We start from the raw sequence: 17,328 nt of genomic DNA on the forward strand, positions 1-17,328 counted from the left end.
CTCTGCATTTATATCGCGCTTTTCAAGTCAATAGTCTCCCAAAGCGCTTTACAATGTGCTTCACACTTGCCCATTCGCACACACACACACACCGGTAGGGAGTCAGCCATGCAAATCGCCGACCTGCTTATTGGGGGCATTAGGGATTCAGTGTCTTGCCCAAGGATACTTCGACATATAACACGGAGAAGCCGGGAATCGAACCTGCGACCCTTTGATCCCAAGACGAGCGCTCTTACTCCTGACATAAAATACACAATTATCAACTGCTCTTAAAACAACGCAATACACAAAAAAAAGAAAGGAAATTACTGTATGACTCTCTTCCATGAGCTAGCGCTAAATCCTAGATCATGTGTAGCAATATGCCCAACATATTGACACTTTTCTATGATTATCCTTTATGATCCCTAGAGGGCAAATTCATTTGAAACAGCAGAATGGGGTAACGTATCAGCGCTAAACGAAGATAAAAAAATGAGAAAGTCAGCAAAGTGCCTTGTGTCTATTGAGCCACAGGAGTTACGCTGTCATTAGAGGTGATGGATACCCCCGGTTTGTTTGCCTGCGGAAACTGGTATTGGATTTGATATCACCCTGGGAGCCTACTTAGCACTAACTGACATGTTTCCAAATACTTCTAAATTATATTTCTACATAATTAAATCCCTTATTACATAGGTTATACTCAAATGGCATAATCATTGAAATTTCAATGATAGATTTTTAAAGGGTGAAGGATTTTATACAATTGACTATAAAGGATTTTATACGATTGAATACAAGTTACATTTATTGAGTGCAATGAAGATTTTCACCGAGTAGGTTTAAGTTCAATGAGCAGTGACAGTTCAGGGAACACTGGTCTGGGCAGGGTTTGGTAGGGTTACTTTAACTTGATTACTTTCAATTACTTTTGGATTACTCCAATACCAAATATGCTAATAAAAGACAAAAGAAACAAAATATGAATAAAATGACTCAATTTTGTGCAGGCTTGGTGAGTAACGGAACACATGGAACGGCAAAACTGATGTTGGCAAGCTGTTTGGATTGATTTTAATTTTCTTCCTGTCGCATTTTATGTTAGTTTTGCCAGAGATCAAAGAGATCAAAGCCAGGAGAGAAAGCTTACCACGTGTTGTGAGTCATCATTTTATTCCTATTTAGTTTCTTTTGTCTTTTATTAGCATATTTGGTATTGGAGTAATCCAAAAGTCATTGAAAGTAGTACAGTTAAAGTAACCCTACCCAAGCCTGGCTAGGAAATATTGTTGACAGGAATGGCGGGAACTGACGTGAGGCTGAAAAGATAATCAGCGCATCCAGACGCGGAGGGGCCCTGATGACGGAGGACGGCAGGCAATGTTTTGAGAAAGGCTATGTTGTTTTGGTTAATTCCAGACATCACGGCACTCTTCTCCGAGATGGTGGAGCCCAGGGGACTTCATTGGCACGCCCATGGGAGGAGCCGGCACACCATCTTGCGGAGAGGCGTGGGCCGAGAGGAGAAAGGCAGGAAGACTTCAGAAAAAACTTCACAGGGACTCCAACGACTCTAATCCGACTAATTCGGCCATTTTCGATGGAGTAAACTTAGTTAAATTGCTAAAGAAATGAAATCTGCCCCCGTGTGAAAATGTCGGCTATTTTTGTCCATCTTTTCTATCAAGAAACGAGCGCGCATTGTTGGTGAATTTGGTAAACGATACATTTTGATATTTAATTCCCAAAAAGGGGCGGGGCAGGTTCAAAATCTCGGGTTCATCTCTTACTGAGACTTTGCGTGTTCTTAAGCGGGATTCCTGACAACCTGCTTTGCATACTAATGACTTGCTGTCATATTAAAATGGCATGTTAGGTTAATTAAAAACTGAGCCTAAATTGCCCATAGGTGTGAATTTCATTTGAATAGAAATATGAGTACGGAAGGCGTGCAGGCCGGAATATATTGTGCCTCTTGCCCAAAGTCAACTGGGAAATGCTCCAATTATCCCCATGTCTATTAAAGAAGACAGAGAAAATTGATGTTCTAAATCATCCAGGTATGAGAATACTTTGATAATACAGTGGAACCTCGGTTCTCGACCATAATCGGTTCCAGAACCCTGTTCGAAAACCGATTTGTTCCATCACCGAAATCATTTTTCCTATTAAAAATAATGTAAATCGTTTCAATCCGTTCCAACACCCTGAATGTTTGCCATGAACGTTAACATGAAGCTAACCCAGGCTAATCGTATGTTCGCGTTATCGTAATCTTCCGTACGAAAGATGACGCTAACATGAACGTGTAAAAATACAAAAAATCAGGTCGTTTACAAGTCATTTAGCACCCGGGTCTCCACAACAAGTGGTGAGCGGTACATTGGAAAGGGGGCTCCGTTCCAACACCCTGAAAGTTGGGCTCCGTTCCAAAACCCTGAATGTTCAACGTAAACATAATGCTAACCCAGGCTAATCGTACGTTCGCGTTATCTTTCGTACGGAAGATTACGCTAACATGAACGTGAAAAAATAAAAAAAAAGGATAAAGAAAAGAATTATGAATAGGATTACTTACCTTTGTGGTGGTCAGCAGAAGGCGCAGGCAAGATCAGCAATAGTTGTACGCACTACTTTTCTTTTTTCACCTGTAGCAACTTTGCTGCATGCACTGACTTTCTTCGGAGGCATAATTAGGGGCTAAAACACTTCCTACACCTATATTAAAAGCGAAAGCAAAAGGAAGCACGTCCGCACGCGATAACAGTTTGTCAGGAAAAGAGCCATCTTCACCCGTACGCCGCTCAGCATGGCACCGTAGCGTACGCACTCAGGCATTACCGGCGTTCGAACTCCGTTTTTTTGACTAAACAGCGAAGCAAGAATTTCTCAAAATTTTTGGTCGGACTCCGATTTGTTCGAACTGAGAGAAGTTCGAAAACCGAGGTTCCACTGTATTAGCAAGGTGGAGCCTCTCTGCTGATCTCTACACCTCTGCCAAATATTCTTGCACTTACCTCTCTCACCACACCATCCATGTACACATTAAACAGCCATGGTGAGATCACACACCCCTATACAGTATTTAAACCTTGGATAACTGAAGTGAAAAGCTGAGGAAAAAAGAAACAAAAGGAAGAAGGAAAAATTTAGAAAAAAAAAGAATTTAAAAAAAAAAAAGTATTGCGCAGGTGTCACGGTTGCCATGGCGCCCAATGGGCCCCGCCCGTGTGGCGCCAGCTGCGGCTCGTTGACAGATCGGCTTTCCTTCTAATCAAGCTCAGGGCTCTCCCTTTGTCAGTCCGTCAACGAACCTTTTGACTCGGTCCTGTTTCCTGTTGGTATTTCCTGTCCGGTATCGTTCCCGTTCATTATGTCCTGTTTTAATATCGGTTTCCAGCTTTGATCCAGTCTAGTTGTCCTCGTTAATTTCGATATCCTGTTATGATATCAATCCTGTCTGTCCTGCACTGTCCGTTATTGACCCCATTTGTCCGATATCGATATAAGTTCGATAACTGAAGGAAACAGGTAGTTGGACAGAAATTAAAAAAAAACAAGGACGATTCGCACTACTTCCCTTTTCAAATGCTGTTCCAGTATTACCGTATTGTCCTCACTATAAGGCGCACCTAAAAGCCTTAATTTTTTTCAAAAGCTGACCATGCGCCTTATAATACAGTGCGCCTTATTTATGGATCAATATTAAATCGCAAAGTCTTCCAACTAACTTGCAGCCGCCGACTAGATTTCCCCCCGAACGCCAAGTAGTCCGCGGTGTATGCTGGGATTTATTTACCGGCGTTTCATTGGCTAACCAATGTGTCAATCATCATTTGAATCGATCACTATTGGCTAAAGTTATTCGGAGGTAAAGGGGGCGGATCCTTTTTATCATTTACAGGCTGGCATAGGCTAAAGCGGCAAAACAAAGCCTGCAATTGGCCGAAAAAGATGTGTCAATCATCAGTTGAATCGATCACTATTGGCTAAAGTGATTCGGAGGTCAAGGGGCGGATCCTTTTTATCATTTACAGGCTGGCATCGGCTGAAGCGGCAAAACAAAGCCTGCAATTGGCCGAAAAAGATGAATGCGTATAGCACGTGGTTGACGGCATACAGAAAGCATTTTTTTACTATTCTGTATTTGTAAAAATTTTATTCTCCTGGATTTACTAAACTCACGGATATAAGAGGACCATGGCTGCACATTATTATTGAACACAACGACTTCGGTGAGCTACTCCCGCTATATATTTTCCCTGTATCTTGTTTCAGACTGAACTCTATGTTTCTGTGATAAGCGGTGCAGATAATGGATGGAATGGAGTGTTTATTTTTAAATTAAACTCAATTCCAAGTGTTTATTGTCATATGCACAGTAAAGTTGCGAGCGAAAAAGAAAATAGAAACTAAGGAATGGTTGGCATTTCTTGAATCCCAAGACTTAAACCTTCCGAATGATATTTGAAACGATGCATTTGAGTCACATCTTACGAACACCGCATCCGCACGTGTCTACGACACGTATTTGCTTCTTTGCAAGCTTTGGGAATGTTAAGGGGGTAAGAAGTTGGACTGAACTATCTGACTGTTTTGTCCACGTTCCCATTGTAGCGCCTTATAATCCGGTGCGTCTTATGTATGTCAAAAATAGGACCAAAAACTATTTTTTTGGGGGTGCGCCCTATAACCCGGTGCGCCTTATAGTGCGGAAAATACGGTACTTTTAAGTGTGTTTTGCTTTAACAGAGTATTTGTTCTTATTAATCATGAATTGACAGTCAACAGCACAGCATATATTATTTTTTAAAGCAGGAAGTAAAGAAACTCAATATGTCTTTATAAAGATAAGGGCTATATTTATGTTCTACATAATAAAGAAGACAGTACTGTAAGTCGTGTGGTGCTGATACAATTCTTGCATGTGTACAAACTCTTCAATTATTAAAGAAGGCTTGGCAGGTAATCAATGATTCAAGTTATCATGCTGATACACTATCGTAGGCACAAAGAATATCATATATTTAGAGGTTAAGGCGATGGCAGAAGCAATGTTCCCTCTAAGCTGCGCACTGCCCGCACATTCTCTGCGCACAAGAAAATCGCGCCGGCGCACAAAAATCAGGGCTCGAAATTGCTAATTAAGAAGCGAATTGAGTCAAAGTTACAGTGCATGAAGGGAAAAATACACGGGTTCCACTGACGCTGTGTTCTAAATGCGATATTTTGAAGTCAAGGTTCAAGCAGAACGAGGTTGAGTAAAGTCAGTAGAGTTTTTCGAGAACCGGCCTCTTCGGCTCGGCTCACTAAAAGGAACCGGCTCTTTCGGGTCCCAAACGGCTCTTCAGGTTTTTTTTTTTTGCTTCTTTAATCCCAACATGACCAAATATGATGTAAAATTACGCACAAAATGCCTTAAAGGAAGGGGGGAATAGAACAAACAAGAAAAAAATACCAAAATGAAAAAGTAGTGAAAAGCTGAGAAAAGAAGAAGAAGAAAAAAAGAAGAAAAAATTTAGGAAAAAAGTAATTTAAAAAAAAGGAGAAAAAAAGCACGGAAAAAGAAGAAAAAGTTTGTGTTGCATTCACTTCCCAAAGCGCTTTACAGTGTGCGCTAACCTGCTTATTGGGGTTATTAGGGGTTCAGTGTCTTACCCAAGGACACTTCGACATCTAACACGGAGGAGACTGGATTCGAACTGCAATCTCTTGATCCCAAGACGAGCGCTCTACCTCCTGAGCCATTTCCGCCGCAGTTCTGTATCGTGCAACCGACTAAATCATCCCCCAAAAATGTTAGTATTATGCGACAAAATATATCAGAAAAAAAAAGAAATGCATATCTTGTGAAAGAATTGTAAAAACAAACGAGGTTTGTAGGCCGTACAACCTTTGCAATCGTACACGAGTCAATTCATTCAAAAGAGAAAAATCATTTTGCATTGCCGGAAACTCCGCAAAATGTAATATGATGTCAGGTTTTGGACATGTTTGATCATGATTTAGTTGCCACACTTGGGATTGCTGTTGCTCACTGTTGTTTCAAGCGTTGCTCACCGACTCAGACCCGGGGAAAATTATAGGGAACATTGTAGTTTATTTCAGTGCGTATAAAAGAAGAAGAAAAGAAATATGTTTGTGTCTTTTATCAACTATGCCGACTGAATTACAGTGACTCACCTAGGAGAACTTCATCCTATGAAAGCAAAGCTCTTATCGCGCCGGCATACTTGTTTAAATGTTTTCGTGTCATAAATTTGAAGCTACATCTCGGCAATAATTACTACTATAATTGCTTCGAAGTGGATTTAAATTATAATGGTGTTGCACTTATTAAAATGCACCATCACAAAGAGAACTCCTCCATTGAAACAATAGTAATAGCTCCCTCGAGGTTTGCTCCAGTTCACATCCGGGAAGTAAATAATGAGTACCGTAAATTCCCGACTATAGAGCGCACCTGATTATAAGCCGCACCCACCGCATTTTAAGAGGAAAACTGATTTTGTACGCACCTGTATATAAGCCGCATGCGCCCACATTAAAAAATGTAACACAAACACAAAATTAACCCAAACCCGACTTTAAGTCCCGCGATTTAAACTAAAAGTCCTTCATTAAAGTCCACAGTCCAAAAATCACGGCCGTCAAAATGAACGGAAAATGATACCGGTACTTAAGGTTTGATGCAGACCTGCAGAGTCCGGGTCCCGTTGAAAGTAATCCAAGGAAAAAGGTGTATATTTCCAAAGGTGAGGGTGGGAAAAATATATATCCACTAATGTCCGCCGCGTCTACAAACAGGTCTCGCCTTTACCCCACTTCCCGTCACCCCGCGTTTGTTCCGCCCCTTCTTTTTCATTCGCCCGTGCAAAACATATCACAATAAGTGTCTAAAATAAATACATGACAAAAATATACAGTTGCAAATACATATTATACACGGTTACACATATTTACAAAGAAAGACGGTACACCGAGAGAGTTTTCCAAGTTTAATAATAATAATAATATAACTTTCATCCCAAACGGTGCCTGTGACAGGGCAGTTAATGGCAGCAACACGCTAGCAACACACTCGCAATAAACGGGTCTGTTAAAAAAACATAAGTTAAGGAGAGTGGTATCTCTGTGGCGAGCGAAGGCAGTGTCGAGAGCGGGGAAAAACAGATCGATGGACGGGACGGGGGAGCAAAAACGTCAAGTTCAGAAAAGGGGTCGGAGCCGGGAATCAAACAGGAATCAGGACAAGAAAGAGTCAGGGTTAGGGTCCTGTTTCCGATCTGGTCCTGACATTGCAATCTTTTACAGCTTCAACAAACCTGATCCTGTTCCGGTTCTTGACAGCCGGTTTAAATTCGATTGCGATTGATACGTTGTGGCGTGTCCTATAATTTTCTGCATGTGTTTTTGAAACTATTTTGTTTTTAGAAAGCAATTTTCACTCGTCTGCAAGCTCTGCCGTGTCACTAATCTGAAGACCGTTTAGCTTTTTAATAGCTTAGAGACTTCTGCAGAACAGGTGTATGCTTGTGTCATAATGAGTGATGGGAAAACACATTTTTCATTTTAAACGCATACTCATCATGATTCAGGACCATCTGCGTGGGCCGTCCTCAGCGCCTGATTGTTTCTCCAAATTAGAATCGGTCCTGCCCATAATTAATATTACCGAGATCATTAAAATTCACCAATACTGACAATTACGCTCTAATTTTAGAGGCGGGGGTCTGTTGCCAGAGAAAATACATCCCTAATTAAAAGACGGATGATGTCCTATGTTAAATAGGATTCCCTGATAATAATTCCATTACGTTTATAAAGGAATGAGCTGTATTGAATATACTCATGCAGTGTACCAGCTCAGTAGCCTAGATGGTAAGGCGCCCGCTTTGAGACTGGGAGGTCGGTGGTTCGCGCCTCGGCCGAGTCATTCCTAAGACTTAAAAAGTGGTCGGCGGCGCCCTCTGTTGGCTGCGGCTGCATCGGCTCGCTACAACGGGTCAGGTGTAATCGACATTTCGTTCTGTGTACATTGTTACACAGAATGACAATACAAGGAAATTATTATTATTATTATTATTATTCATTTTACCTCTAAATAAAACCTTTAAATAAAACATAGCTTTCTGCCATTGATCGCCCTGCTGTAACATTCATCCGTTGCGGTAGGTGGCAGCATTTTTTTTCTCTTTTTTTTTCAAATAATTCCTTACAAATATCTATTAACAGAAAATAATGAAATAAATGTAATAAAGTAAAAATCACAATCTAAATATCTTGATAATTTCCCCCACACAAAAGGTTAAAATGTATTAAATCATGTTTTGTATTACTAGAAAATTATTTTTACTCATTTGTTTTGTTTTCAAAAAAAAAGTCATGTTTATTTGTGATGCCCTTAATTACAAAGAGTCTCAAAGGGCTGCACAGACCACAGATTATTGCAAACCACACCATCCCCTGATCTAAAACCTACATGGGGGCAAGGAAAACCTCAACATGAGGAAAACAAAATATAGCTAAACTTGAAAACAGATTAAACATATAATACAATCCCAAATCCAGGGTTGGGAAGGATTACTTCAACTGGATTACTTTCAATGACTTTTGGATGACTCCAATACCAAATATGTTAATAAAAGACAAAAGAAACTCAATATGAATAAAATGACTCCATTTTGTGCAGGCTTGGGGAGTAATGAAACACATGGAACCGCAAAAATGATGTTGGCAAGCTGTTTGGATTTATTTCTAATTTGTTTCTGTGGCATTTGATGTTAGTTTTGCCGGAGATCAAAGCCAGGAGAGAAAGCTTACCACGTGTTGTGAGTCATCATTTTATTCATATATAGTTTCTTTTGTCTTTTATTAGCATATTTGGTATTGGAGTCATCCAAAATTCATTGAAAGTAATCCAGTTAAAGTAACCCTACCCAACCCTGCCCAAATCACAGCAAAATTGTCAAAAAGGGTTGAAAAACACTGCTCTAGCTTTATTGGATAGATAAACGGGGTTTGGGAAATTTGGACGGACGGACAATTAGATCGTTTTTTCTAAGGAGTAAAACATAAATGAAGCGTGAGTGACGAGATGCAGAAAGAGAATGTTCCCCTTTAGTCACTTTTTGCTTGCCGTACACAACACAAAGCGACTTTGTTGCTAGGCAACGGTCACAAACGAGGCACTCATATCGCGTTGCAGAAAGAGAGGGGAAACTAATATAAATAGAAAAGGAAACTACATATTAACTAGATCTCTACAACACAGGTATTTGTAAAGTTTTGTTTTTTATAACCGTACAGAATCAAAGGTAAACTTAGCATAAAAATGTTACAAAGTAGGTCGAGGTGACATCATTAATTTCGTTCTGTTTACTTGCAAACAGGGTTGGGTAGGGTTACTTTAACTGGATTACTTTCAATGACTTTTGGATGACTCCAATACCAAATATGCTCATAAAAGACAAAAGAAACTAAATCTGAATAAATTGATGACTCACAACACGTGGTAAGCTTTCTCTCCTGGCTTTGATCTCTTTGTAATGTAGTAATTTTATTCATTTTTAGTTTCTCGTCTCATCTCATCTCATTAGCTGCACCGCTTATCCTCAGTAGGGTCGCGGGGGTGCTGGAGCCCATCCCAGCAATCATCGGGCAGTGGGCAGGGGACACCCTGAACTGGTTGCCAGCCAATCGCAGGGCATACGGGGACAGACAACTCACTCGCTCAGTCACACCTAGGGACAATTTGGACCGGCCAATTCACCTGAAATGCATGTTTTTGGAATGTGGGAGGAAACCGGAGTGCCCGGAGGAAACCCACGCAAGCACGGGGAGAACATACAAACTCCGCACAGTAAGGCCGGGAGATGGATTTGAACCCACGCAGGAGGTTCCCACGACCTCACCACTGCGCCGCCGTGCTCATATTGAGTTTCTTTTGTCTTTTATGAGCATATTTGGTATTGGAGTAATCCAAAAGTAATTAAAAGTAATCCAGTTAAAGTAACCTTACCCAACCCTGCTTGCAACAGTAGCAAATGGACATTATTTCGACTTCGAGTGACTTTGGTCGTTGTAAAGAAAGTCGCCAATAACTTAGAGAAAAAACTTGTTTATCACTGCTCTTACAGCGCAAGCTGTGCAGTCTGACTCGAAAATGGACCTGGACGTCCTCCAATATTTGGCCAAGGCCAGGAAGAAACAAGGTTTGAGTCCCGACAGCCTCGATTGTCGTTCAAGGACGATATATGTCGTACTGTATTGCCCTTTTCTTTGTAAACAGATATAGGAGCTTTACAAGCAGCTTTTAATGAATTGGAAGAGATGACAGAAGCCGACACAGGGGGCGCTCTCAGCTTTGACCAACATATGTACATCTCCTGTGCAGAAGTTGCTCTGGAGGTATAAAATTTGTTCTATAAAACAATAAATGAAATATTAAATTCTAACTTGTGTAGTTCATACCTGTCGCGCTCCAGGGCTCCATGCCCTTAGAAACGGTCGTATTTTCCCTTACAAAACACAAAATAATCTTATACCATTTATTTTTTTTCCATTTATGTCAGGTTTTCAATGTAAATCTCTTGAATTTCTGTCTCAAGGTAAATACCGGTAGCTTGTTTTTATATTCCTAAATATAAAAACAATCTTTCACACACACACACACACACACACACATGAAGTAACGTTTCAATAATCAGTCTAATTGCATCTCTTGTACGTTTGTCAATCTTATATTCTTTTATTGTGAAATGTTCATGTGTACTGTTTCTCCCTGAAGTATGATAAATTACGCTCGGGCGGGGTCTCTTTCCCTTCTTCAAGATCATGGAGGACATGAGTGAAATCTGCTCTTGCTATGATTAGATTTTAACAATATATATGTATTTTATTTGGGTAAATATGGCCACGAAATAGTCTTAATAATGATTGACTTTAACAATTTATGTAGTTTAACATGTTATATTATACATGTGTTTCCTTATATCATATATATTGTTAATTAACATTTTGTTGTGAGATCCTGAGTTGCTCAACGTGAATGATGTTTATTATAAAAAAGTTCAAAAATGTAGTCTTTTGGACGTTCACTGTAGAAGGAAAAAATACATGCAAATAGAATTTTCTTATTCAAACTATAAATTCATTTTCTGCAAAAATTGTTGTTGGTAATATACTGATTAAAGGGATAACTACAAACCTGTCTTTTTTCATCTTCTGCTTTTATACTTCCTTTTTTTCTTAACTGCTTTATAAAACATCATAGTTCGTAATAGAATGCATCAAAGCAAGTGAGCCGCTTGAGAGCCGGCTCTCTTGAATGAGTCGAGCCGAAAAAGCCGGTTCTCTAAAAAGAGACGGACTTCCTTTCACTACACATCTACCATGGAATGATGCATGATGGGAAATCCCCAGGCGGCATACGCATGCGCACAGTACCATCAAACCGCTGGCTTTGTTTGCAACAACAAAAAAAACAATACCGAGATAGAGGCTACCGCGGCGAACTCGTTTGACATGATTGAGTTGCCGTTCCGTGACAGTCGGTGTATACCTGATGGTACCTATAATTGACATATTTGCGTTTTTCCGTACAAATTTTCTTCTACGTCGTACACGTCTTAAAATGCATATTAAACGCACAGGTCTACAGGTATGACACTAGTCTCAATCCAAACCCATGCAAATAGAACTAATTTTTTTAACCGGATACTTCGTCTAATGCAGGTTTACGGTTAAAACTGCTTGATAAACAAGTGGAGAAATTCATTGAAATGCTAATTGTTGGCTGTATTGTGTTCTAGCTGGGTTGTTTGGAGATTACAGCAGCATGTCTAAAGAAGTTCTTTGATGGCAATCCACCGGCTGATCAATATCTGTGTCGAGCCTTCCTCTGTCACAGCCAGTTGAAGGTTCCCCCACCTACAGGGACCATTGTAAGTTGTATATTTAGGTATAGTTCAAGGGTCTCTTTGATGATTTGATAACATTTATAAAACATTAACAATGCCAGATCATGTGTCCCATTTAAAAATACTCAAGCGTGGTGATTCTCATTTTGACTGTCATTTGTGTCCTAAATAGCGGTTTCTAAACAAGGTGCGAGCAAAGTTCTTTTGTAAAATGTGACAAAATACTGCACATGAGCAGAAGAGCAGCTTCAGCGACAGACTGCTGTCACAGTCTTGTTCCACGGAGATCATTTCTTCCTCATGCCATGAGGCTCTTTAACTCCACCCGGGGGAGTAAAAACCCACAATAAACCCCACCCCCACATTTGCATATTAGCCTATTTTCATGACAGTGTGTATTTTCCGTAGCACTATTTGAATACTCTATATCAACACGTTATATTGGGGGATTTTGTATTCTATATCTTTTGTTTTATTATTTTATTTTTCAACACAAGGACACTGCTGGAAGTGTGAATTTCCCTACGGGGATGAATAAAGTATCTATCTATCTCTATCTATCTGTGTATCTATCCATCTATCTATATCTATCTATCTCTATCCATCTATTTCTATTTATCTATCTCTATCTCTCTCTCTTTCTCTATCTCTCTCTGTCTATCTATTTATCTATATCTATCTATCTATCTATCTATCTATCTATCTATCTATCTATCTATCTATCTATCTATCTATCTATCTCTTTCTTTCTCTCTATCTCTTTCTTTCTCTCTATCTCTCTATCTCTCTATCTCTATCTATCTACAGTGCATCCGGAAAGTATTCACAGCGCTTCACTTTTTCCACATTTTGTTATGTTACAGCCTCATTCCAAATTGTATTAATTTAATCTCTTATCTCAACATTCTACACAAAATACTCCATTATGACAACGTGAAAAAGTGTTTTTTTATTTTATTATTTTTTTTTTTAATGTATTAAAAATAGAAAACTAAGAAATCACATCTAGAATAGAATAGAATAGAATAGAATATACCTTTATTGTCATTGTTACAAATGGGCTAACATATTGTGACAACGAAATTGGGCATGACACTCCAGTTTTACACATTCATAGTGAGGTATGAGCAAGAAGATAAAGGAACAGAGAAGATAATGTTATAAGACAAGGGGGATAAGGCTATAGTTATAATTTACATGGTATTTACACAAGAAATCTCGGCATGTGGGATGTTACATACAGGGTTGTCGTGATAACGTTGGTATCTACAGAAGTATTCACAGCCTTTACCATGAAACTCAAAATTGAGCTCAGGTTAAACCAGCTCAGTAGCCTAGTTGGTAGGGCGCCCGCTCCGAGACTGGGAGGTCGCTGGTTCAAGCCTCGGCCGAGTCATACCTAAAACTTACAACATTGGTACTCATTGCCTCCCTGGCATTAAGGGTTGGAATTGGGGGGTCTGGTCACCTAATGACTCCCAACACAGCAGTTGGGTCTAAAATGGCGGCGCCCTGTTCGGCTGCATAGGCTCACTACAGTTTAACTGTACGGGTCAGGTGTATCGACATTTCCTTCTGTGTGCGTGTTTACAAAGAATGACAATAAAAGTAAATTCTATTCTTATGTTCACATGAAGAGCCATATTTGCATTTGATTCACACTAAGAATAGAGCTGCATGTCTAGCATTTCGGGCGATTTCAGTTGAACATTTTTTTGATCACTTCTAATAGCTAATGTACTATTTTTGTGTGGTTTTCTTTTACAAGGGAGACTTTAAAGACAACATACACTATTGTCTTAAGGCAATAGAGATATCCAAGCGAGAGAAAAGGTAAGTCATCCCTTTAAAACACTATTTTTGCTCATACAGTGGAACCTCGGTTCTCGACCATAATCCGTTCCAGAACCCTGTTGGAAAACCGATTTGTTTGATCACTGAAATCATTTTTCCCATTAAAAATAATGTAAATCGTTTTAATCCGTTCCAACACCCTGAATGTTTCCCTTGAATGTTTAACGTAAACATAAAGCTAACCCAGGCTAATCGTCCGTACGCGTTATCGTACTCTTTCGTACAAAAGATTCCCCTAACATGAACGTGTAAAAATAAAAAAAATCAGGTTTACAAGTGACAACAAGTGGTGAGCGGTTCGTTGGAAATGGGGCTCCGTTACAACACCCTCAATTTAGGGCTCCGTTCCAACACCCTGAATGTTTTACGTAAACGTAAAGCTAACCCAGGCTAATCGTACGTTCGCGTTATCGTAATCTTATGAATAGGATTTCTTACCTTTGTGGTGGTCAGCAGAAGGCGCTCGCACACCTTCTTCATATTTGGTTATTATTTCTTTCTTAAATGCAATAGTTGTACGCACTACTTTTCTTTTTTCACCTGTAGCAACTTTGCCGCTTGCACTGACTTTCTTCGGAGGCATAATTAGGGGCTAAAACACCTGTACGCCGCTCAGCATCGCACCCTAGCGTACGCACTCACGCATTACCAGCGTTCGAACTCCGATTTTTTTGACCGAACAGCAAAGCAAAACTTTCTCGAAATTTTTGGTCGGACACCGATTCGTTCCAACTGAGAGGCGTTCGAAAACCGAGGTTCCACTGTACTTGCAAACCAAGATGCAAAAACAGAAACGTGCCCCATGCATATGCAACCATACCATCTGTAGACAGTGTACACTATGAGTGTATATACTTTCAGATTTTCCACTACATGAATGTTTGAATGGCAAACAATGAATAATTAAACGGTATCTACTTACTTACCACATGACCTCTTATTCACTTTCTTATCTGTCTCGCGCACTGCCCGCACATTCTCAGCGCACAAGAAAATCTAGCCAGCGCACAAAAATCAGGGCTCAAAATTACTAATTAAGAAGCGACTTAAGTCAAAGTTACAGTGCATGAAGGTCAAAATACACGGGTTCCCCTGACATTGTGTCCTAAATGCGGTATTTTGAAGTCGAGTCGAAGGAGAACGAAGTTAAGTAAAGTTAGTAGAGTTTGTCGGGGAACCGGCTTCTTCGGCTCGACTCACTAAAAGGGTCCTAAAGGCTCTTCGGGTTGTTTTTGCTTCTTTAATCCCAACATGACCAAATATTATGTAAAATGATGCACAAAATGACTTAAAGGAAGGGGGGAATAGAACAAAAAAGAAAAAAATACCAAAATGAAAAAGTAGTGAAAAGCTGAGAAAAAAAGAAACAAAAGGAAGAGAAAAAACAAGGAACAATTTAGAAAAAAGCCAGAAAAAAAGAAAGGAAGAAATGTAGGAAAAAAAGTAAATAGAGAACAAAAAGAAAGAAGTAACAGCTCGTAAAAAATAAACACAATGAGATTTTTTTTAAAGGAATTTGAAAAAAAAGTGGGAAAAAAACACGGAAAAGAAGAAAAAGTTTGTGTTGCATTCAAATAATTTCCAGTTATATCAAGTGAATCTTGCTGCCAACATTGTACTTCCACTCAAAAATGTGATTAAATACAGTTCTGTATCTTGGAACCGACTTAATAATCCCCCAAAAATGTTAAAATTATACGACAAAATATATCAGGAAATAAAAAGAAATGGATATCTTGTGAAAAAATTGTAAGAACAAACGACGTTTGTAGGCCGTAAAACCTTTGCTATAGTACATGAGTCAATTCACTCAAAAGAGAAAAATAATTTTGCATTGCTCAGCAAAATGTAACTTGATGTCAAGTTTTGGACATGTTTGATCATTATTTATCTTGCCACACTTGGGATTGCTGTTGCCCACTGTTGTTTCAAGCGTTGCTCACCAACGTTGTGTGAACGCTCAGACCCCTGGAAAATTACAGGGAACATCGGTCTCAGTCCGCACTGGTTTAATTCAAACAACTTTGCGAGGGAAGTGGTTGTTTCACGAGCATATGAATTCCTTGGTGGTTTCTCCGTAAATAGTATAGATGTCAGCAGTGCCTCTTTGCAAAACAAACGCAAAATGTTTCGAGGGTCAAATGTACAAACTCTCAATTAGCACCTGAGGGAATATGGATGATAAAGCAATCCAAGACAAGTGCATAACCCAGTCTCTGAAGAATGTTTTAGTAACACTATAGTCGATGATTCAAAATAAACTTTTTACAAGTCGGGTTATTTCTCTACTGTTGCTCATTACATACAGTTGAAGAAAATAAGTATTTAAACACTGTTGTTTTGCTATTTCTCACTCTTAGAAATCATCATCATTTTTAGAGAGATAGACTAAAAAGAAAAATCCAGAAATCACAATGCATGATTTTTAACGATTTATTTGTGTGATATAGCTGCAAATAATTATTTGAACTCCTGAGAAAATGAATGTTATTATATGGTACAGTAGCCTTTGTTTGCTATTACCAGGGTTACTTTAACTTGATTACTTTCAATTACTTTTGGATTACTCCAATACCAAATATGCTCATAAAATACAAAATAAACTAAGTATGAATAAAATGATGACTCACAACACGTGGTAAGCTTTCTCTCCTGGCTTTGATCTCTTTGATCTCCGGCAAAACGAATGCGAGAGAAACAAAATAAAAATAAATCCAAACAGCTTGCCAACGTCATTTTTGCCGTTCCATGTATTCCGTTACTCCCCAAGCCTGCACAAAATGGAGTCATTTTATTCATATTTAGTTTTCTAATCCAGTTAAAGTAACCCTACCCAACCCTGGCTATTACAGAGGTCAAACGTTTCCTGTAGTCTTTCACCAGGTTTGCGCACACTGCAGGAGGGATTTTGGCCCATTCCTCCACGCAGATCTTCTCTAGATTATTTAGGTTTCTGGGCTGTCCATGAGAAACATGGAATTTGAGTTCCCTCTGAAGATTTTCGATTGGGTTGAGGTCTGGAGACTGGCCTGGGACCTTGATATGCTTCTTACGGAGCCACACCTTGGATTTCCTGGTTGTATGCTTCTGGTCGTTGTCGTGTTGGAAGGCCCATCTTTAATGCTCTGACTGAGGGAAGGATGTTGTTGCAGTGCACTTGTCTTGTCCCATGTGCAACAAAACACCACCAAGATATGATGCTACCACCCCCATGCTTCAAAGTAGGGATGGTGTTCTTAGGATAGTACTCTTCATTCTTCTTCCAGCAAACACCCTTAGTGGAATTATGGCCAAACAGTTCTATTTTGGTCTCAGCTGGCCAGAAAACTTTCTCCCATGACTCCTCTGTATCATCCAAGTGGTCATATGCAAACCTATGATGGGCCTTCACACGTGGTAGTTTAAGCAGGGGAACCTTTTGTCCCATGCAAGATTTCAAACCATGACGTGTTAGTGTATTACCTACAGTAACCTTGGAAACGGTGGTCTTAGCTCTTTTCAGGTTATTGACCAGCACAGTAACTATTTATGAATTAATTCATTCATTTTAGTGGCGAGACCAGATATT

At 39.5% G+C, this 17,328-nt stretch overlaps 1 protein-coding gene across 3 annotated transcripts in view; it reads left to right on the forward strand.

The window, feature by feature from the left end:
* Positions 1–9,138: 9,138 nt before the first annotated feature.
* cfap46 (cilia and flagella associated protein 46) overlaps positions 9,139–17,328 on the forward strand; it is a 135,772-nt gene continuing 127,582 nt past the window's right edge. For all 3 annotated transcript variants that reach the window (XR_015852520.1, XM_088351619.1, XM_088351620.1), the window contains exons 1-5: positions 9,139–9,259; positions 10,125–10,199; positions 10,277–10,395; positions 11,799–11,930; positions 13,675–13,739. Coding sequence is in view for 2 of the 3 variants with exons in the window: in XM_088351619.1 (XP_088207745.1) it covers positions 10,151–10,199; positions 10,277–10,395; positions 11,799–11,930; positions 13,675–13,739 (365 nt within the window). In the remaining variant the exon portion in view is untranslated. The remainder of the gene's footprint in view (positions 9,260–10,124; positions 10,200–10,276; positions 10,396–11,798; positions 11,931–13,674; positions 13,740–17,328) is intronic.

This window comes from Urocampus carinirostris, chromosome 13, assembly GCF_059441175.1.
Source record: "Urocampus carinirostris isolate Australia breed hairy pipefish chromosome 13, RoL_Ucar_1.0, whole genome shotgun sequence".
Classification (NCBI taxonomy): Eukaryota; Metazoa; Chordata; class Actinopteri; order Syngnathiformes; family Syngnathidae; genus Urocampus; species Urocampus carinirostris.